We start from the raw sequence: 23,141 nt of genomic DNA, 5'->3' as shown, positions 1-23,141 counted from the left end.
ACATGTCATATTAAAACGAAAACCCAGGGAAGAGCTCTATCCATCTGTCCACCCATACCCCGGTCCACGGCCCGTACCATGGTGGGTATATGACTTTGTGTGGATCTGTGCCGGTACGTCGGAGGGTTACATTGTAATATAAAATACGTTGATGAACCATGATGGGTATACGACTTTGTGTGGATCTGTGTGTACGTCGGAGGGTTACATTGTAATATAAAATACGTTGATAAACACCGTGTCACAAGTGTTACTTTTTGTATTTGCAGGCTAGGGGGGGGGGGGGGGGGGTAAGGTGCTAGGTTTACGTCCGGTAGGCCATAACAGTCTTGCAAGCAAAACAGACTATACAAGCAAAATCTTTAACCGCATTTCAGACTAAGAAGCAAGAGCAAAATCAAAAAAATGCCTCTTGCGGAGGCACGTACAACACAACTCATAAATATAGGAGAGTAACCCAAGGCTCATTGAGTTCGCGAGAAAAAGTTAAATTCATTTATCTCAGCTCATTGGCACTGAGGTTATATTTGGGAAGGTTCGCCACTTCTTTATAATAGACCTGCAAAGGCATGAGCTGATTTTAAAAGCGAGTGTAGATCCATACAGCTAAAGAGTATTTCAACAGATTCCTGATTTGTATTCTGTGCTTGTCTCTGATATTAACTTGGTCTGTTTCGTAGCCGTAAACATCTTCACATGTCCTTCATGTCGCGTGCGCAACAAAGCAATAAATAATTCAAAGATTTTTAGCATAAAGCATCCAATCAAAATTTACGTCAAAGTCAATCTGCGAAACTTTTGTTTACTTCATGGCATCGCGTCCATAAAATGCGATATCAGTGATTCAACGAATACATGAAATTAATTTTCTCTTCAGTCAGAAGGTTTCTACCATTACCAACTGAAAGCTTTAACTTAAAGCATGGTTTTTGGAAACGAATTCCACGAAAATACGAGACGCCGGCAATTCAAGACAAGCCACAGTGTTGAAAGTTTAACATCAGGAAGTAGCGATGGGGAATCCCTTTCACCAAGGTTCTTTCGCGAAAGGAAAAACCCATTAAAAAGGGCAAAATCCTTTCATGAGATTATCTACGAAATGAGCTCAAGTACAAAGAAGTTAGAGGAAGAAACCTCGGGACTTTTGCGCGATATGGTAAGGTTTTTGTTGAGTAAAGGACAACTTTTAGTGCGCCACATACTAGATGTCCTTTAACGAAAACAATGCGGTTTCCTTTGTCAATATGTATTGCTGGATATTGTTAGTCGCGCGCGAGAAGAATGAAAACAAACATTATTTTACGTTGACAAAATTGGCAAACTTCACATAACGCAACAGAGAAATTGGCTTTATTCGACATTGTGGAAGTTTTAAGTACTGTCGACCGCATAGACTGATGCGTCGGCATAAAATTAAAGTGAAAATTGTTTTACATATTTTAAAGCCGACGTGACTAATTAGTACAAAAGTAACTCTTTTGTCGCTGGCAGTGTCGAGTACATGATTCAAATCAGTGAATCGAAGAATTCCTATTCGCGCGGAGCAAATAGAAATTAACTTATTTCTTCACACATCACTTTAGCATCAATATAATCTGGCGGCAAAAGCACTCGAAATTAATGTTTGGAGATTAAATATTCTTTTCAAAATTAAGTTTTAATTTCCACCTGCTTGTTAGTGCAGCCCACTATAATGTTACCCATAGTTCTTCAATCCGGCATATTACGAAAGAGTAATGATTCGTTGTATGGGTTGACTTAGAGTGGCTAAGATGGACGATGTATGTAGAGAACCATGGCCAACTTTATCAAGTTTGTCGTTCGTAATTCGTCTTAATCTTTCAAATTCGTGCCCACCCTTGTTTGTTTTCAGTTTATTGGGGTTTTTTTTGTTTTTTTTTTCTGATGGTTTTCTACTTAATCCTTATCCTAAACTCACCTGTAGAATCAGCCCATGTTTCTCTTATTGCTTTGGTTGTAAACGTGTTCGAACTCATTTCACACTTCTTTTTTTTACGTTCGTTGGTAGTTTTAGGAAGAACTGTTGTGACACTAGTATATCAAAGCAGTTTCCTCTTCATTCTAGTGATTTTGCATTGATATCTAAAGATAACTGAAATAGATGCTAATCATTATTGAGGCTAAGAGTTCTTATCAATTCCAGAGTGTGCAATCTGACTAGCTCTTCTTTTGATCGTAACTATATAGTGATAAATTCAGAGTTTTTTTCACTGTCCTAGGAAAGTCTACGTCATCAGAACCAAAGCACAGGTAAACGGCTCCAGCGTCTGCAAAAAGTGTCAGGCGCCATGAAGGAACAGCTACAGGCCTTCACTCCTTTGCGGTCAGTAAGTCAACGACATCTCGACAGCATCACAAGCGCCAATGGCTATGGAAAGAGAAACTGTCACTCGTCGGAAAATCTGCAGACTGAAACTTGATGTCCTGCAGACGTCGAGCTTGAGTCAACTCCGGAGTTGAGAGGAGACTTAAGAAGAAAAAAAAGAAGGCAATGCAGTTTCCATTACAAATCATAAGAATCGGTTACGAAATTCAGTTTGACAAGACTTTTGAAATATAACTGCGCAAAGGAAACCAGTCGTAAACATGCCGGTCCCTAAATATAAACGGCTGATAAATATGTAACACTGTAAGTGCACAATAAAGCGACCTGTTTGTACCTCGTAGACTAATCTAACTTCATTCATGTTTTCTAATTTAGTTCAGATACAAATGTATTTTTTCGTGGTCTTCGCTAAGCTCATTTTGTTTTATGGTCTTTATGCCACAAACGTTTCATTCCACTCAGTCACGGATAAACCGAAGGAGCTAACCTCTTTTCGCATTATTACATGCAGCTATGAAACGTTTCAACACACTCGCGTGATAATCATGTGATAATCTTGTGTTAACAGGTGAAATAAATCATAACAATGTGTGGATTTCAAAATAGAAAGCTTCTGAAATAGAAGAGAATAAAAAGAAGGTTTCTGAAAGGTTAAGAGTTTGTTGATTCGATCTCCAACCCAGGACCTTCACGGTATCAATGAAGCATCTTGCTTCAGTCGTCTCCCAGAATTCAATCTTGTCACTTGGGTCTGTCGTTATCGGCCAGCGTTAACCAATCCCTTCAACATATTTGGCAAGACCGCGAAACTGCACGGTCTTCAATCTCGTACCTCGTCTTCGTTCCTTACTGTGCATGCTGGCTTGACGAAACGAGCGCTGGTCAAAGGGAACGAAGACCCTGGATACGAGGGTGCCTGGTCTTCAAATCAGGCTTCCTGGTCACTCATAAGTTCCTGGCACCTGCTGCTGACCGAGATGTCTGACTCTAGCGTGCCGTACTATGTCATACTATGTCTTGGTACTATGCCGTGATCTTCATCAGACCAAAACAACCGCACACTTCCTGAATCACTCCAGCGTGAGCGGAACAGTGGGGTCACTTGACAAGTGACGTATGTACTTGAATAAGTTACGTGGATCCTTGATATTAGTGTACCTTTGTTTATCTCAAGCTTGTTTTTCCGTTTAATAGATGTTCCTTCTAGATAAAATACTAAAGAGGAAAGATCGTGCCATTGTTTTCAGGACAACGCGAATAATGCGCTCTGAACTTTGATTACGTATTGAGCCGAGCACTGGCGCGACACATAGGCAAACTTTATCGGCAGGCCTTTGTAACAAAGAAAAGGTTTGAATCGTGAAATATTGTAACACTAGCCCCTTTGTTATCGTCCTCTGAAGATATTCGGCCATAACGCCTGAGCAATATACATTGTCGGTTCTTCGGCCGCGACATACAAGTTACAGACTATTTGTAAAAACTAAAAATGCATGAAACTTTCTAGACATGTTTTCAAGTGGAACCACAACTTCTAAGGAGCTGTGATTCTTGTAAACAGAAACGGTTATTTTGCTCTAACCCAATTCTTGACCTTTGTTTGCCAAAGCCAAGAGGGAGCTCTTATGGGCAGAAGTGTCTCTTTGCTCCACTGTGCTATTTTGAGACACATTTCTTTAATTGCCAACCGACAGACTAACATTAACAGAAACAAAACAAAAAACAACAGCCGTCTCTGAAAAACAGGAAAACACACCCGATTCACGAGTCAAACTCCCTTTATAGAGCAAGCTTGATATCTCATTCTAAAATTGTTTGTCTTCCGCGTGTGATCAAGTCATAATTTCTCTTTACACAACAGGTTCAGTCGCAACTGACTCAGCTATTTTGCTGGTGTGAACGGAACCGCCAAATTCTCAACCTGACACTAAATTCAAAGCTAGTCAATTTTTATTCGTTGAGCTTGGTGCAGATTTCAATGATGCGTTCACTAACAATATTAAAGAAAAACAGTGAATGTGGTTTTGTATTGTCTGTCTAAGTGAATCACATGCTTGCATGCTCGTGACCCTCTCAAGAATATTGCGGTGCGTCAAAACTGACAATTAGCATGTGAAAAGTCCAGTAGTGAAAACGAAAAGATAATTATCCCTGCTGGAGCCTTTACACGGCGAGAAATTTTACAGTCGCTTTACTAAATTGTGTTATTGGACTTCCCTCGGGCATAATTGAAGTGTAATTAATCACTGAGTCTCGTGACAGATATACTATTTGATATTTTGCGACAAGCGAGGCGATATATCACGCTGTCAGCACCTGGATTCCTCAGACGAGATTTGGTGATGAAGCGGGGTAAGATTTGCTTTGCATCCTAAAAAACAAATACTTCTCTAAAAGTTCTTTAACTTTAGTCACTTGTCTTGTTTATCACTAATAACACAAGTCTCTATTTCGCTTGTAACATCTCTAAGTTATTTCCCACGCTATGGTATTAAGGAATGACTGTTGTTTTAATTTGATTCTCTATTCAGAGTACAGCGTCGTTCAGGTGGATGACGACTCTGGTTTTCAAGATGACTCGAGCATCGCTTTCAGCGACGAAAGCTATTACTCAGGACAGATGTCCACCGCTAACAAAACTAAAGCTTGGAACTGCTTCACGTCGAAAAAACAGGGAATAAAACTGAAGGAGCAACACGAAACTAATGGCATTTCTGACCGCCCACGGAAAGGAAACTTCCTTCAGCGAGCGACCAAAAAGATATTTGGAAAGACCAAACGAATATTTGGTAGGAAGCCAGAAGAAGGAAAAAAAGGTACCTTCTCTAAGCCTGAGGTAAAACTGAAAGAAAATTATACAGAACCAGTGAATATTATATTACCAGCAGAAAGCTACACCAGTGTCAACGAGGAGCCAGTGTATGATGACAAAGTAAATTTCACTCGGGCAGGTCAGATGAGATGCTCAATTCGGGAATCCCGTGGCCTTGACCCGCGGGAAGCTCTGCGGGTTCGTGAAAGACAGACCATGCTCCGGGTCTTGTTTGATTTCCAAGCTTGTGACGATGATGATATTTCCGTCATGAGAGGGGAACTCGTCAGGGTACTTAGCAAAGATGACAATGACTGGTGGTGGGTCGAGAATGTACATCGGGAACAAGGATTTGTTCCACGAAATTTCCTGTGGCCTTGTGGCTGTTACGGTAGGTTAATAACTTATTTATAACATGCAGCAGCTTTAATTAACTTTGCTATCACGTTCACCTCCACCTCATCTAAAAAACCTGAGCCAGTTTTAAGTCAGTCCTATATATATCTGTGTTCATTTGCTAATGAGTTGAATAAACACCAAAAGAATTCTTACAATATTATCCGGTACTCACTGGCATGGAACTGGTAAAAAGGCCAACGTAACTATTTATTTTTCTTTTTAACTTTACTTGATTACCTGGCCGATAAACTGAGTGCTAGATCGTTTAAAAACGAAGGCTCTTCTACTTCTTCCTTCCTCCATCAGTATGGAACACTTCAATCTCTCTCAGTCACAGCGAAATCTTATCCTAGAAACTGCCCTTGCGCGGGGGGGTAAGGTTTCGGGTTCAATGATTAAAGCTATACAGCTTCGTAAAAAATTACGAAGTCTCTGACTGTTATCTTTTCCGGGCGGGTTAATCATGAGATCTGTGAATAGCTCTCGTACTTACTTTCATAGCGTTTGGTCTGTAGTTGTAGTTGATATGGAATCTGTATTAAACTGCTGTGAATTACTGCTCACTGTTTTATAGTCATGCAGCTATAGTTGAGCCAATTTCGAGAGTTATCTCTGAAAGGAAGCGACTTGCCTTTGTCTGGGCCACTGTTTCGTTTTCAATGAAAAGAATTTTGCTTTATCATAATTCACCTTAGCTGAACATATATTCCCATCGATACACATGAGATAACAAGCTAATTAACTTTAAAGGACAATATCTTTGAACTCTTGTTTAGAAAACTAATTTTTTCAAGGGACAATTATAAGATGAATCAGCGGAAATATAATATGAAGTGAAGTTCGTGTGGTGTACAGTGCGTTAAAAGTTTCCTTCCATTGACTGATACGCTAAGCAACAAGATAAACTAATAATTCAGTCGTTGTCACACCTCTTAACAAACGCAATACCAAACATTTTTTTGATTACTACCAACGTTTATTTATCTTATGCTTGCTTTAAAGAATTCCATTAGCGTTGTAATGATAAAGAATACTGATTTGGCGTTCTTATATCACGATTAATGACGGATATATATTTATTATCTCCGACCCGTACGAGAAATTTTTTAAAATGATCGAGAGAATACATTGTGTAACTTGGTTATAATATCAAATCATTCAACACACACTCTGAATTTCCCGCAATTCACAGATCTAGTCTTATAACTATCTTTTCCGAGGGCATATGCTGCATCCTTGGTTAATTAAGGGAGTTTGTTTTAAACAGATTTCGGAATTTCAATAAGTAACGATACAGCCAGAGATTCTCTCTTAATAATGTAGACCTGATATTGTATTTGGGATCATTTCAGGATTGGTTAACTCTTTTCCTGCATCACATAATGGTTTTGTATTGCCCGCGACCATGTTAACGCCACAGTGCTTTTAATTTTTACGCATGTGTCACAAGGATACAGAGGTCGATTGCATAAGCTCACTTTTAAGGTTACATCTCTCCCTCTTAAAGTAAATTCCCACGCAATCATAGAAGAGAGATTAGTTCTGCCGTCACCCTAGAAAAGTTTACAATAAGTTTTTGAAAAATTTATAATTTTCCAATTTTGTCATTGATCAGTGAACCAACAAATTTTTTCGCGTAAAGTTCTTAGGTAGCAGAATTTTTTCTTCTCCGCTGCTTCCAAGCCAAATGCAATCCCATATAACATAAAAGGACTGAATCACGTCGTAGTATTGGCATCTGATATTGTTGCTGTTTACAGTATTATCTAGCCGTAATAGCAAGCGTCTGTTTCATAAACATTTTTGAAGAGCATTTTCATTCAAATTCAATTAGAAAAATGACAGTGTTACGCAGAGCAGCAGATGACGCAGTTTTAGGCTGATCATGGCAGATACGTTAGCAAGCTAAATAACGATGTTTTTACTATGAATTTAATTATTTTCTTGTAGTTTGAAAAATACGCAATGAGAGTGATGATGCATGATCCACAATCACTCTCATTTTGACCAATCAAATCCAAATTCCTAACATGACGTCATGACGTTTCCCGACCACGCCCTCGATTTACGTGCGTTAGTTTGGCTTTCAGTTCTCTTTGGCTCGGTGAATTAATACTTTCATAACGTTATCAAAAAACAAATCAAATGATAAGTCTTTCTTACGAAACCTGCGTATTTATTTTCTCTGATCCACAGTGTGTCAAAAGTTTATATTGGAGAAGGTTTCTAATGCAGGCCCAGTCTTCCACGACCAGCACATAGAACAAGAAAGAAACCAATCAACTCGAGGATATCTTGAGGAAGAGTTCCCCAGCTTTGATGAGCGAACAAGGCTCGTGGGGAATAGAAGATGTACAAGCACGTGGTGCTAATGGACCAGACATTTCTACATATACATTTAAAAAGAAATAATAGTGTGAAGTGACGCCGTGGAAATTTGAAATATATTTTTATCAAGTTATTTTTAAATGTGGGACTTTTTATACTACTTTATGCTAAATAGGGCCGTAGACGGTTTAAATAATAAAGAATAAATACTTTCATCCCATGAAGTGACAACATACAGGGTTAAGACAAAAAATAGTCTTTATTTAGGGAACCTTCATTTGAGCGTTTAAAATAAGATACATTAGTGACTGTGGAAATGGACACCTCCAGCGGAAAATGTATTGAAATTTAGTCACTTTGTTAAATTTTGTTTTTGTTATTGTTATTTTTTTTAAAGTCCTGTTCTTGATCTTTGTACTTCATGTAAGAGAACCATAATGTATCAGTGTAGAGTAGGAACTGACGACGGAATGTTATGCTGTTCTGAGTTTTGTACATTAATAAATAAACAAGTGTTGGGATTAGTGCAGCTCCTGGATTAGTGCTATTATTTACACACTTTCTCTATATACAAGATAACAGAGGAAGAAAGAAATATCGCCACCTTTTGTAACTTTTGTTGAAGCACTCTTGAAGAGTGCTTACACCACTCCTTACCCCACCTCTGCACGGTACTTTGTGAGACATACGATAGGTACCTTGTTCCCAGATCTCTTTTATTGCAGCTTGCCCGAAACACTTGGAACGAAGTTAATAACTGCCCCACGCTCAAGTGAGGAAATGTTGTAATTGAATACAAGTGCAATATTGCACGAAACTTCAGGCGAGTGTAATTTGAAAGAATTTTCAAATGTCTAGTTATTCATTTATTATCTGAGAAAATTACGAGCGCGTGCGTGAAGTGCAAATTAAAAACTAACGATAAATTGGCCTGCTCTCAGCAAATCATTTTTTTTTAGCAATTTTCTCGGTCATGTAATAATACTGAAATACTAATCATAAAGGTGAATTAAACTTAATGTACACATAGAGTAAAACTACCACTCTTAACAATGATGAATTACAAATTCTAAGCTCTTTTAATAAGATAGTGAATTAAACTCCTAATGGAGGCCAATTTGGGCGTGGCTAGTCGGCTAGAGCAAGATACCACGAAACAGCCGCTGTTCAGGAAGGGAGCCCCCACTGCCGGACTCGAGAGACCGGCGGAAATCGAGCCTAAAAACGGGGCCGGGGATACAAAGGCATTTTTAAAATTTCTACTGCACCCTTAAAGATAGTTTGGCAGCTTGCAATAGAGGCATTTCGTCATGGATACCCTAAGTGACACCAGAATCATTGATTCCTTCATTTACACTTCTAAGCGAGACGACGAACACCCCTAACCCCGACCTTTTCATTTAGGAGTTCTCCCCCGCCACCCCCCGTGATAAGACGAAGAGGTAATTACAGTAGATAACTATTAAAAAGGCCTATTAATATATTCATTATAAATCTTGCAAGCCTTTAGCCTGCCTAGCGGGGACTCGAGTAATAATGGGAGCAAGTTGGAGCGGTGCGACGTGCAGTGAGATCATTCCTTTCCTCTGTGACCAACTCACCTGAAATATCACGTGATGCGAGTCCCAAGGATCTGTACATCCTATTTTTAGAAACATACATCATTGTGTACTTTTTCACATTTTAAAATTAATTACAATTTTTTTATTACACCGACACTAGAATGTTACATTCCAAAACATTCTACAAATAGGATGTTCTAGACAGTTCCAAGAACGAGACAACATATAATGCTCATTGCTGGGTAGGGCGTGAGATCTAGTCACGTGACGTTGTCGTTTTCGTTATCGCGGAAGAACAGAGCCTGTTGGTGGATTGTTTTGAGGTGCGAACCTTTTTGCGTGGTTTCTTTTATCTTGTGTGTCAACATGTCGAAAGGACCAGCAGTTGGAATCGATCTCGGTACCACCTACTCCTGTGTTGGAGTTTTTCAGCATGGGAAAGTGGAGATTATCGCGAACGACCAGGGAAATCGAACAACTCCGAGCTATGTGGCCTTCACGGACACCGAACGCTTGATAGGCGATGCTGCTAAGAACCAAGTGGCTATGAATCCTAGCAATACGATTTTCGGTAGGTTTCCATCAATCTACTGATAGAAAAGAGTCGCTCCGAACACTTGTTTCTGAATTTTCGCTTGTGTTCTTTTGCAGATGCAAAGCGGTTAATCGGACGGCGTTATGATGATCCATCTGTGCAAGATGACATGAAACATTGGCCTTTCAAGGTATTTGAACAACATGGCTTAATTTCTTGAATCCTCAGTTGAGATTTTAAGATTTTAAGTCTTTCAAAGAATATATTGGAACGCCGTAAATGATTAAGTATCAATTTAAGTAGCATTTAGTTTACATTTTCGTAATGCACAAGCTGTAAGTTGTTGAATAAGCTTGTCTAGGTGAAGTAAGCTAATAATTATTTCCCATTTGATTAAATAGATCATCAACGACTCTGGGAGACCAAAAATACGCGTGGAATATAAAGGAGAAACAAAATCATTTTATGCAGAAGAGGTATTAAAAGGCTTAACTTTTATATGGTGCACCAGGTGATCATATATTGTACTAAATATTATGCTCACTCAGGTGTAGTTTTATTTACGACGCCTAAACTGGGCTGAAGGTCAAGTTTGTCAATCATCTCTTTACATTGGTTACTCATTGGTAGCTGCTTGCTAGGGGCCTGATTGTGTTGTTCAAGAAAAAATGCATACCCCTCCCACAGTAGGTGTTTTAGTTTGAACCCACCCTCCACCCCTCCCCCCATGGAAATTCTGGTTTAGCTTCACACCTTCCTTTAAAAATTTTGGCTTCTGAAACCCTCCTCCCCCTTAGAATTCGTTAACATTTTCTTGGAATGGTTTGGATATATTCTGGAACTGCACATTACAGGGGCTTAGGACTAGTTACTCTTAGGAATATGTTATATTTAAATTGTGAATTTATCTTAGCGAATATAGTAATAATTATTGTAAGTAGTATTGTTATTGGAAATAGTCGTGCGTTTTTGTCATGAGCCCCTGGCTCGGGAGATTGGACAACCACTCCCCACGTTTACAACTTAAAGTTACCTTACCCTACCTTACCTTATCTTGATTGGTTGGACTTGTCAACTGGGACTTGTATGAATTCCACACAATCAAGAGTCTGAAGAATTGGCAATAATAGTGTTATTTAGACAAATATAAACAGAGTAAATTGTGTTGTTCAGAAAATATCCATACCCCTCCCATGGAAGGATTTTTAGTTTGAACCCCCAGCCCCTGGAAATTCTGGTCTATCTTTATACTTTTCTTTAAAGCGTTTTAAAACTTTTCCCTTAGAATTGTTGGCACGGGTATGGATATTTTCTGGAACTGCACATTATATATATGAAATTATTCAAAGGTCAGCTATGTTTGTCAAAGAATGGTAAAATCTTTGCATGTATAGCAAAGTTGATCTTCCTTCAAATTGATATTCCTCTGTTTTCCTATCCAGAACAAATTTTTATATGGATTTTACATATTTGCAGCTCAACACAAGTTGTTACTAATATTCATTCATAAATGAATTGATAATCTTCAAATGTGGTCTTTCATGTGCTAAATCATGTACACTCACAGGGTTTTAATGAGGCCAGCAAAAGAAAATTATTTGCTAACTACTTCAAGCAAGATAGTATGTGAAGTACATTCTGTAGGAAAATTTTGATAATCAACATGCAATCCAGCCTCATTTCAAGTTGCTTTCTCGATCAGGATTTGATTCAGGCCATCATTGTTAATTGGCAGTTTGACATCTTTTTCAGATCTCATCCATGGTGTTGACAAAGATGAAAGAAACAGCTCAGGCATATCTTGGCAAAACTATAACAGATGCTGTGGTGACAGTGCCGGCCTATTTTAATGATTCTCAACGCCAAGCTACCAAAGATGCAGGTAGGTTAAAATATCAATGATCTCATTTGCATTGCGGACCAGCAAACTAGATGAAAACTCGTTTTCAGTCAGCTTCCATATGTAAATTTCCTATATCTCTTTGCTCCTTCACTTTCGATGAAGCTCAATGCTTTTCCCTTTTTTTAAAGGTGTGATAGCTGGTCTCAATGTTCTGCGCATTATCAATGAACCAACTGCCGCTGCTATTGCATATGGTCTTGACAAGAAAGTCGGTGCTGAGCGTAATGTTCTGATCTTTGACCTTGGTGGCGGCACTTTTGATGTCTCTATTTTGAGCATTGAAGATGGAATCTTTGAGGTGAAGTCCACAGCGGGCAATACTCACTTAGGTGGAGAGGACTTTGACAACAACATAGTTGACCACTTTGTAGAGGAATTCAAAAGGAAGTATAAAAAAGATCTGTCAACCAACAAACGTGCATTGCGCCGCCTCCGGACCGCTTGTGAACGTGCAAAGAGAACGCTGTCCTCCAGTACTCAGACTAGCATTGAGATTGATTCACTGTTTGAGGGGATTGATTTTTACACCTCACTAACCCGCGCGAAGTTTGAGTCATTAAATAATGTTCTTTTTGAGGACACCAAAAAGCCAGTTGAGAAGGCCCTACGTGATGCTGGGCTTGAGAAAGGGAAGGTTCATGAGGTTGTGTTGGTTGGAGGATCGACCCGTATCCCAAAGATTCAGGAAATTCTGCAGAAGTTCTTTGATGGCAAAGAGCTCAACAAGAGCATCAACCCTGATGAAGCTGTGGCTTACGGAGCAGCAGTTCAAGCTGCAATTTTGAGTGGCGATAAGAGTAGTGAAGTCCAGGATTTACTGCTGCTTGATGTTGCACCCCTGTCCCTTGGAATTGAGACTGCAGGAGGTGTTATGACGGTCCTCATCAAACGCAACACAACCATACCCACCAAAAAAACTGAGTCCTTTACTACATATTCTGACAACCAGACCAGTGTTCTTATTCAGGTAATGAGACTTTATAATCTGAAGCAATTTTATATGCTTAGGTTATTGAGTAGAATTCCATACCCTGGACTGTAGGTGACAGGTGCTGGTGTGAAGTACTGCAGCTGGGAAAAGCATCAAATTCCGTCAAATTTAGAATGTGTCAGTGAGTTGGTACAAGGAACTCTAGGACGAGAACTGTGTTTTTGAGGTTGGTCAGTGTCTGTGTCTGTCATACTTTAACCTATGCTACACGAATATAAATGGATACACATGTTGCCAATAGCTTGGCCTAACATCTTGTCTAGGGGAAAGAGCAAAATTCCTTCTTCAGTAACAAAGTACTAATTTATTATTTTATGCTCATGTGTCAAAATAGTAACACCAACAGTTGTGTTAGCTGTGGCCTAACTGTCCCTTGTTGTTTTGTCAAGGTGTTTGAAGGTGAGAGAGGTGTGACATCAGGCAACAATTTGCTTGGAAAGTTTGAGCTGTCTGGAATTCCACCGGCTCCTCGTGGGGTACCACAGATTGAAGTCACCTACGACATTGATGCAAATGGCATCTTAAATGTCTCTGCTGTGGACAAGAGCACTGGGCGTGAAAACAAGATCACCATCACCAATGACAAAGGTCGACTGTCCAAGGATGACATTGATCGCATGGTCCGAGAGGCAGAGAAGTACAAAGCAGAAGATGACGCACAACGTGACAAAGTCCAGGCCAAGAATTCATTGGAGAGTTATGCCTACCACATGAAGAGTACAGTCGAGGATGAGAAGGTTTGAACACATATTATTTTTACACAGATTATTTAGAAAGCGTGATGAAACTTTTGCACTTTGTTATTATTTGACGTCATTACAACATGCAAATACGAACCCCTGTTGTACTGTAGTGTGCTAGTTTGCTTACAAACAAGGAAAATAAAACAGTTGTATTGTAAATTCCTTATTCCATGTTGCACTGTAGGGTCCTGGTTTGCTTAAAAACAAGGTAGATAAAACAGTCATATTATTCCATGGTTTGACAGATGCTCCACACGAACATTTTATTCATTGTTTGTTTTTCATTGCTTTGTTTGGGCCTGGGAAAATTCTATGTAAGTTGTAGAATATCAGCACATCAACTGTCAAACCATCAAATAAGTTCTGAAACTGGCAAACACAAACAGAAATCTGTTTGCTCAGCCAAAAGCTAAATTTAGTATTATAGAATTTTCATTCTGACACATCTACAAATGCCTCTCACTTCAGGTGCGAGATAAGATCTCAGAGGATGACAGGAAAACAATTGTTGACAAATGCAATGAGGCAGTCAGTTGGATTGACAGTAATCCAGATGCAGGCAAAGAAGAATATGATAAGCGCCAGAAGGAACTGGAGCGTATCTGTAATCCAGTGATAACAAAGTTGTACCAGGGTGCTGGTGGTACCCCTCCAGGAGCAGGGGGATTTCCCCAGGGGGGTGGGGCTCCCACTTCAGACTCAACCAGCTCAGGGGGACCAACAATTGAAGAGGTTGACTGAATGCTGAGAAAAAGTGGTTTTAATATCATTGCATGTTAGCTGTAGACCACTTTTAGCTTCTATGTTTGTAGTTTTTATGATGTGAAAGTCTTAGATGCTGCAAGCTAGATCATGGTGGAGTGACAATGACTTCTTATCCCAAAAGTTGAATGCTATGATACAGCTATAGAGAGTAGCAAGGTTGTAAGAATGATGTACGGTAACAAGTGGGGATCAGTCTCACAATACATTTATTTTTTTCTCTCAAGAATTTTTTTTATGATATCATGATCTAGCATTTAAGTCAGCTATTAAACTGCAAAATAAAAGCAACCTTTCTATCCCCAGTTGTTCAGAAGTACCAGAAGTCGGAGTTTACCATAGCTTAAAGGCAGTAAGGTTGAAATTAAAGTAACTGGATCTTTGATTATGAAACATGCCAGAACTCATTAGAAGCCATGTTTTGCAAGATATTTGGGTTCTTTATTTGACAGCATTAGGTGCTTAAAACCTCAGACTTTGACTAAGTATTGAGTTATAGAAAAATTTATTTGTTTTATGCATGCCTTAAAATGGTTTTTTGTATGCAAGAACATTTTAAACTATGGCACGACTGACACTAGCCTGAAGTTTATGGCGTCTCCTCGAGTGGCACACTCCTTAGAGAATTGCCTGGCTACCACTTTCAAAAAAAACAGCTGATAATGAGGCTTATGTGACAGGAGATACTCGCATTTGTGTTTATGGTCATTTGTGGAGATCTTAGCAAGTTAAATATTGAGAACATTAAAGGTAACACGGAAACAAATGTGTTGACAATTTATACTCTGCTTTTAATAGTTTTAGCTTCTGTGCAACTGAACTAAAGACCAGATGGGTTTTAAAGGTCAACTAGCTAGGGTGCTTCCCAACCCATTGGCGGATCCAGGATTTTTTCTAGCGTGGTGGCTGGTATCTTGGGATTGCAGAATCAATGGAGCATGCTTCCTAAAATGGGGCAATTTGAGAACTGGAAATTATCTAATAGAAAACTACTACACCAGAAAAAATTAAGGAGGCTCTGAACCCTACTTACAGAATTTTTTTCTAACTTTGCCAAAAGTTGCGTCTTATCATATTTGTCAAAGGTTGATAATATAACAAAATTTCACCGTGCCGTTTCTGAATTATAAGCCCCTAAAGCTGTAATTACGCGTGTTTTTAGGTCATACTGTTGCTGTGGTAACCTATTGTGTCACGAAAATGATACCAACGTGTTCACCAATGATTGGGCAGTCTTTGATACCATGATTGTAGGATCAAGGGATAAAGAGTGGTTTTTACGACCCATCAAAATCTAATTGCTGGAAACTGTTTTTAGCCCCCTTAGTTAGTGTTAACGCGGCGAAACCGCGAGGGGCCTTCTTCGTCGCTTTGTGCGCACGCTCAAATTGCACCGCCAAGCTAAGCAGGCTAGCTAGCCACGCAATCCACCCCCTCACCCCCCTCCCCGCCCCAAATCCGTCATTACAACCTTTTAACTTTTTGTTATGCATGGTTTTCAGCAGAGCAGTAGTTAGTGCTGTACTGCAGGGGTGGGGTAAGGGTGGTCTTAATTCTGTTAGTCACTGCAATGTTGGCTGTGATAACAAACTTCACGTGCGTTCTATTCAGAATTTAAAATGCGGCATACCTTGCATAATTGCTCAAGCTCATTAATAGTTCATCAAGTTTGAAGCAAGCAGATCATGACGGTGACGGTGGTTGGATTCCTAATTACAGTTTATTAGCAACTTTTTTTATAATCCTATTTCCGGCCCCCTGGGATCTCATTCTGTGAACTGTCAGGGTGGGTTCCTTTGGGGTGGTCTAAACCTCACTCGGATTATTGTGCATCGCATGGGTGTCTGGAAAACCCGAATAGCGAATAGCGAATAGTCGCGAATAGTCGCGAATAGTCGCGAATAGTGCGAATAGTCTCGAATAGTGCGAATAGTGGCGAACAGTCGCGAAAAGTGGCGAATATATACTGACGAATAGCCGTCAAAAGTCACCGCTTTAGGTCTAATATCCTGCGTTAATTAATTATCCAAATAAGCAACAGAATTTCAGTGAATTTATTACCTTTTCTTCTCCAGACTCAGGCTCGGGCTGTCCATCGCCGACATTAAGAAAACAGAAAACAAAAGGATAACCTAAGAGACGTACTTACGCTTTTGGAGCGGTTAAAACAGAAGAAATTACGCTTAGAAACGGCTGTCTGGAAAACCCGAATAGCGAATAGCGAAAAGTCGCGAAGAGCGAAGAGCGAATAGTCCCGAATAGCGAATAGCGAATAGCGAATATATACGAATAGTCTCGAATAGTGTGAATAGTGGCGCACAGTCTCGAGTAGTGGAGAATAGTGGAGAATAGTGGCAATGGTGGCAAATTAGTGGCAAATCGTAGCAAATAGGGTACCCTGTATCTCGCAGTCAACATCGCAGCAACGTAGGACGGGATTTTCCCGCTAAAAAGCACAGACGCTTATCGGGACAAAAGGTGTTTCTAAGCGTAATTTCTTCTGTTTTAACCGCTCCAAAAGCGTAAGTACGTCTTTATTAGGTTATCCTTTTGTTTTCTGTTTTCTTAATGTCGGCGATGGAGAGCCCGAGCCTGAGTCTGGAGAAGAAAAGGTAATAAATTCACTGAAATTCTGTTGCTTATTTGGATAATTAATTAACGCAGGATATTAGACCTAAAGCGGTGACTATTGACGACTATTCGTCACTATTCGCCACTTTTCGCGACTGTTCGCCACTATTCGCACTATTCGAAACTGTTCGGGACTATTCGCTATTTGCTATTCGCGACTATTCGCTATTCACTATTCGGGTTTTCCAGACACCCTTGTGCATCAAAAGAACCAATGAATCTACTCTGGTCAAGAATTCATAGGGATGACCCAAGCGATCTTGGATAAGAACGTACGAGGATTTGGAATCGCAAAGTCCTAACCAGGCTTTTTCACGTTCTTGAGAAGCGAAACCCTGGGAACCAACTTGTGACACACCTTGTGTCGCTTGTACCCAGACTATCGTCCTAGACCTGAGTTCGCGTCCGTTCCTGGTTGTTGGAAACTTCAACTTGGTAGCTTTCCACAACTCGAAGCTTAGTGGAAAGGTTTCAATGGCAATTTTACCCGAAAAATATGCATGTCTTTTCATTGGTAAGTAGTTTATTTCGTGTTATGTTGTTTCACTTCGATGTTTCACGAGCGGTTGTACAAACGATCGCCAAACAATATCGACTCTCGTGGAATTGAAATTTACCAACTCAGTAAACTTACATAGTTTCATTCCACATACTTTCATCGTTGTCTACGGGCTATGTATTCGCATGGAAAGTGAAACAGTAAAATCATAATTGGTAGCAGTGGTCTCCCAATTTGAATAGCCGCGAGTCGTTCTCAAAGATGGTAACATACTGTCCTTCTGTACAAACACAGGATAAACAGGTGGTATAAAAAGTTGAATTATTTTGCTCTGTCTATTGAGCAGTGTCATCACGCGTCTTTTTTTGCTTGAAAAAAAAAAAAAAAAAATTAAGCTTACATACAATATAAGCTTCGATGGAATGATCAACAATTGTGTTTTAAAATCTATTCTATGAATATCTGTGGCAACGATTTTCAAATTTGTGCAGATTTTAGTTGAACATTGTTGGACACAGTGTTAGAACAATAGAAGGAAGTTGCGAAAATGCTACGCTAACCTTCGGTACTTTATAAAGGGATGATCCGTAGATCAGTCATGAAATTTATACCCTATTTGCCTCTTAGTTCAGAATCTGTGAGAACAGATTGCATGTTGCTCAATATTGTGTTACTTTGAGTTCATATCTAATATTTTGTCGAAGCAGTAACTAAAGCCTTATGAGTGGGCAGGGTTCTCAATAGAAGCTGGCAGCTGGTGGAATTCAGCTGGCTGAAAAGAAGAATTAAAATTTAAAATTTGCACACAGTAGCTAGGTTACTAACATTGAGCCGCAAACATGACCAGCAGCTAGGTTACTAACTTTGAGCCACAAATATGACCATATTACGCCTGTTTTGCAAGAATTACATTGGTTGCCTATTAGGTATAGAATACATTTTAAAATTTAACTGTTAACTTTTAAATCACTAAATGGTATGGCACCAGCTTACATTAGCGATTTAATTAATGTAAGAAAGCACGCATGCTATTCATTGCGCTCTAATTCAGGCACTATTCTTTTACATCCAGCAGGAAAAATGAAAAAAATCTTTTGGTGACAGATCTTTCAGTGTAGCTGTGCCTAAACTATGGAATGCGCTCCCAGCAAGCCTGCGCAGTATTGATTCTATTTTGACTTGTAAATCTTGTCTTAAAACATATCTTTTTAAGTTAAGCTTTTAGCCTTCAGCACTTAAATTACTTTGTTATCATTAAATTTAGTTTATGCACATATTTAGTATACTTTAATATTCTAATGCACTTTTGATCATTGAATGGTTAAAGCGCAATTTAAATTAATAAATTATTATTATTATTGCATATAACACTAACTATTAGACTTACAGACTGATATGAGTGAAGAAGAAGAAAGTATTTAAAAAGGTGAAACAGTGCAACTTGTTTAAGAGTTACCCTAGATCTCTGAAATCAAGTGCTTAAATACAACACTTTGCACCCCCCCCCCCCGCCCCCCCTTCAAAATGCATGAAACTGCATCTTTGGCAACCTGGACCTCCCTATGTTGGCTTGGCCCTTTGGGCACCTGTCACCTGTTATGCTTTACTGGCTGTCTGTGAAAAATCATACTAAGATCTGTGAGTGGGACAAACATTTCAAGCATTTTCAGAGGGCAATCTGGGTATAAATAATTATTATGGGTAAACAGTCGGATTTTTGGTGACGATTAACTATCTGCCTAGTTTGTTGAAATGAGCTGAACGTGGATAATCTGTCTGAATGGATGATCTGTCTGTTTGCCCATGTTTATCCTTAAATGAATGGTCAAACAGACACACAGCTCATCTCATAGCTCATTCCCTAAATGATTTATATTATCTAGCTGTATAATTCGTGTTGACAGATTATCTGCCTGGATGAATGATACACCAAAATTCTCCAATAAAATATAACAAGGCAGTCTTACTGGATTGAACTATATATTATTTATATTATGCAGTATTTTGTTTCATCAGTCAATAAAGTAGATGTTGACTCCATTTCAGTACAATCCTCCAGGTTTATTGCTATGGGTGCTATCATAGTGATAATCTGCAAGTGCATCTGTGATGGTTCCTGTATAATGTTAATGTGCAGGGTCAAACAAAGGCAAGGGAAGTAGAGAGGTCATGATTATTGAAGTGTGGCAATTTTAATGTTCATGTTTGACAGCATTTCTAAGCACCTGCACAGTAAGCCCAGAACAAATGTAATAGTCCCTAGTCTAGGATAGGGGTGGGGGGTGGGGAGGGGGGGACATACACCTGTTAATGATCTTTTTTTTTTGCATTAATTTAGATGCAACATGGAAAGACATTCTAACTGCCTTCAGGTATTCAACTACCCATAACACTTCTCAAGAACGGAAACAACTTCAAAGCAAACTCGAGACATTGTTTGGTGGATCTGAACAATGGCTAGCTACTTTTTCCATAAGGACTGCTTTGGATGTCTTCCTAACTGTCATGGACTTTCCTGTTGGCTCAGAAGTAATTTTCACAGCAATTAATATTCCAGACATGGTGTCTGTGGTTGAGAGTCATGGACTAAAGGTTGTCCCAGTTGATCTGGATCTCGACACACTGGCACCCAAACCTGAACTTGTTGAACTTGCCGTGACGGACAAAACTGTTGCTATTGTGGCAGCCCACTTGTACGGCAAATGGATTAATTTGGACAAAGTGTTCCAGGTGGCACATTCGCATGGGCTTTATGTATTAGAAGATTGTGCTGAGTCATTTCAAGGTTTGAAAAGGAAAGGCCACAAACTCTCAGACCTGACATTTTTCAGTTTTGGATCAATTAAGTACTATACATCTTTGGGTGGGGCAATGGTTCGAGTTAAAAACCCTGAAATTTTAAAGAAAATGAGAGCCAAGTTGGAAGAGTTTCCTGTTCAGAGTCAATGGACCTACTTCAGGAAGCTGACTTGTTACTCTTTGCTCATGATGGCTGGATTTAATAATTCTCTGTTGAACTGGCTGTTTATAAATTCTTTTCATCTCTTGGGATTCAGATATAAAGAGTATTTCATTTCTCTCCTGCGTGCATTTCCTGGTGGTGTAACCATAAATAAACTTCAGTATCAACCATGTGCCATGCTGCTGAAGTTCATGCTGTACCGGCTGAGAAGAGTGAGCACCAAAGACTTTCGCACCATCAAGTTGAAAGGAGATTTTGTAAGCAGCAATCTTCCAAGCAATGTGTTTGTTCCTGGCAAAAAAGCAGACATCAAGAGTTATTGGTTGTTTCCACTGGTTGTGGTGAGTATCGGCAAATAGCCATGATAATTAATGACAGTGATAGAATGACACTTGGAGAACTTGTAAATCAACATTATCTACAATATCTTCTCATTTTTCACAGGTGGCTTATTGAGGCAATAAACCACAGATTAGTGTGTGTGATTTACTTTTAAAGCCTTATGTGTTAATAATCATATTTCCTTGTTACAGGACAATCCAGATGAAGTTGTAAAAGCACTGGAAAAAGAAGGTGTAGAGGCATACAAAGGAGCAACACAACTTTCCACTGTTTTTAGAACAAAGCAGAGTGAGGCAGATCAAGCAGATGGATCCAAGACAAGGCAAGAAATCAAGGCGGGGAAACCTATTTATTCTAGTTTGTTGTCTCAAACAGAAGTTGGTGCTGCTGTGGGAATGTCCTCCTCAGCTGGCAGTACAGCAAGCAAAACAGCACCCACATCAAGAAATGTACCAAATGAAATGCCAACATCTGCAGAGTTTGTGTGCTCTCCACCCGTCAGCACAACTGGTACAAACAATGCCTTTAGCAAGGAGAAAGATGACATTCTGTTTCCGCACAATTCAAAATACTTGATAGATCATGTGTTGTATCTTCCTGTGCACAAGCGAGTTTCATTCTGGTATCTGGAACACATCTGTAATGCAGTTGAGAAAGTCATGAAGAACAGAATGGGAGTGAAAATTACAGACACCAGGAATGTACTGTTTCAGTCCAAGTTGTAGATTTTAACACTTTATATTCTTAAAACGGTTGGATCAAAATACTCTTAGTTAGATTAATCTTTATCGTGCTATTTCTGAAGAAAAGCAAAACAAAATGGTGACACAAATCCACACAAGCAAGTATAATACAGTGGAACCCTGTTAATACGATCACCTTCGGGCCATGAAAAATTGGTCGCATTAATGGGGTGGTCGTATTAAAGGGGTTCTTTAAATAAGAAAATGACTGACTGAGCTTTTTTTTGGGCCAGAATAAAGTGGCCGTAATAACGAGGTGCTCGTATCAACGGGGTGGTCGTAAGGTGGGGTCCACTGTAATTATGATCTGTACACAAAAAGCATGAACAGTTTCATTACTGGTAGGGTTTGCAGCTTGTTCATCTTGCATCAGAATCAAAGAATTTTAATGCTCACAGACTTTCAAATTTTTAATTTCACATATGAAGTTTCTATATTCTGATGGTATTTATTGTGATGTTATCTATTCCAATAGTAAAAACTCTCTTTATTTAGTACATATAGTTTTCTGGTTGTGTGAAGAAAATTATTTTAATGCCAAAAGGTCAGTAAGTATTTTGGACAGTATTTGCATTTTCAGTCAGAATAATGTATTTATTGTACAGTAAGAATGAGGATATATATTACACAGAAATATTTGTTTAAATATCATGGAACAGAGACAAAGTGACTGGCAAAGGAGAATCTTTGCTGAGTTCATTGTTTCCATCTGGCACATTGGCCACAGGTACAATCAAAATTTTATACTAACAAGGCAATTGTTGTGAACAAAGGTTCTCCTATATCATTGTTAATTATGAAACAGTCGAAGTCAGGAACCTTTAATTTTATGGTGCCTCTTTGCTTTTAGTGGCTCACATAGATGTAATTTTAATTACCAATGAGACAATTAGCATATGAAAGAAAAAACTGAACTTTTAATTAACTTAGTGTTAAAATAGTTAATTGTCAATGGACTGTAGTTTACTCTTTCTTCTTGTTACAAGGCCAAGCTTGTCTAATAATTTGTTTTATCAATCAGTTTTATTATGAGCCTTTGTGGATGAGACTTTCCGTGTTCTTGTGCCTTTTACAATAATAATGAGTGGTAGCTGTGAGAGGAATTCATCTGTTATCACTGCTCTTACTGTAGAGTGTTTTCACGACATCATGGTAGCCATGTTGATGTCCCATACCAATCCTATTGGAGTTGACCTATTTACATAAGTAAACACTTTCTTTTATTTTAGTAAATTTGAAAGGCTGCTGGCTATGTGACATTCTTGTCCCCAGAGGCGGCTTTTGGTCAGCATCAAGAATCGTGACTGCTATCATCAGTCAATGCAACATTAGACCATAAGCTTGCGTCACTCAGGGTCAATCAATCGTATACCAGCTATTAAAAGTCATTTAAGTTTTAATTTCAACTTTGTTTTGCATTTCCTTTCACATACATAGTAGGCCTATTTATTATGTTTTAGTCACATATGGTGTAAATGTGTGACGAAATTGAAATAATCCTAATGAGGTTTTTCCTAATCAAGACTATGTTGATCTTTTAAAATAGTTTTTATTGATTTTGTTGATATTTGATGTTTGAGAT

At 39.0% G+C, this 23,141-nt stretch overlaps 4 protein-coding genes across 4 annotated transcripts; all 4 read left to right on the top strand.

Moving 5' to 3' along the window:
• The first annotated feature begins 822 nt into the window (after positions 1-822).
• On the top strand, positions 823-2,912 carry LOC145470756 (uncharacterized). Its single transcript, XM_081454586.1, has 2 exons — positions 823-1,156; positions 2,241-2,912. Exons 1-2 carry the CDS (start codon positions 923-925, stop codon positions 2,439-2,441), a joined length of 435 nt encoding a protein of 144 aa, XP_081310712.1. The 5' UTR covers positions 823-922; the 3' UTR covers positions 2,442-2,912.
• A 1,555-nt stretch (positions 2,913-4,467) lies between these two features.
• LOC145470318 (uncharacterized) lies at positions 4,468-8,641 on the top strand. Its single transcript, XM_081454159.1, has 3 exons — positions 4,468-4,699; positions 4,879-5,550; positions 7,755-8,641. The coding sequence occupies exons 1-3, from the start codon at positions 4,690-4,692 to the stop codon at positions 7,928-7,930; spliced, it is 858 nt and encodes a 285-aa protein (XP_081310285.1). The 5' UTR covers positions 4,468-4,689; the 3' UTR covers positions 7,931-8,641.
• A 1,030-nt stretch (positions 8,642-9,671) lies between these two features.
• On the top strand, positions 9,672-15,840 carry LOC145469564 (heat shock cognate 71 kDa protein-like). Its single transcript, XM_081453318.1, has 7 exons — positions 9,672-10,019; positions 10,100-10,173; positions 10,385-10,459; positions 11,736-11,865; positions 12,015-12,853; positions 13,267-13,614; positions 14,089-15,840. The coding sequence occupies exons 1-7, from the start codon at positions 9,815-9,817 to the stop codon at positions 14,359-14,361; spliced, it is 1,944 nt and encodes a 647-aa protein (XP_081309444.1). The 5' UTR covers positions 9,672-9,814; the 3' UTR covers positions 14,362-15,840.
• A 1,337-nt stretch (positions 15,841-17,177) lies between these two features.
• On the top strand, positions 17,178-22,058 carry LOC145470749 (uncharacterized). The gene is made up of 3 exons (XM_081454577.1): positions 17,178-17,527; positions 19,851-20,815; positions 21,008-22,058. The coding sequence occupies exons 1-3, from the start codon at positions 17,488-17,490 to the stop codon at positions 21,539-21,541; spliced, it is 1,539 nt and encodes a 512-aa protein (XP_081310703.1). The 5' UTR covers positions 17,178-17,487; the 3' UTR covers positions 21,542-22,058.
• The last annotated feature ends 1,083 nt before the right edge of the window (positions 22,059-23,141 follow it).

The sequence above is a fragment of the Orbicella franksi genome, chromosome 15 (assembly GCF_964199315.1).
Source record: "Orbicella franksi chromosome 15, jaOrbFran1.1, whole genome shotgun sequence".
NCBI lineage: Eukaryota > Metazoa > Cnidaria > Anthozoa > Scleractinia > Merulinidae > Orbicella > Orbicella franksi.
This window is presented reverse-complemented; position numbering and strand designations above follow the sequence as displayed.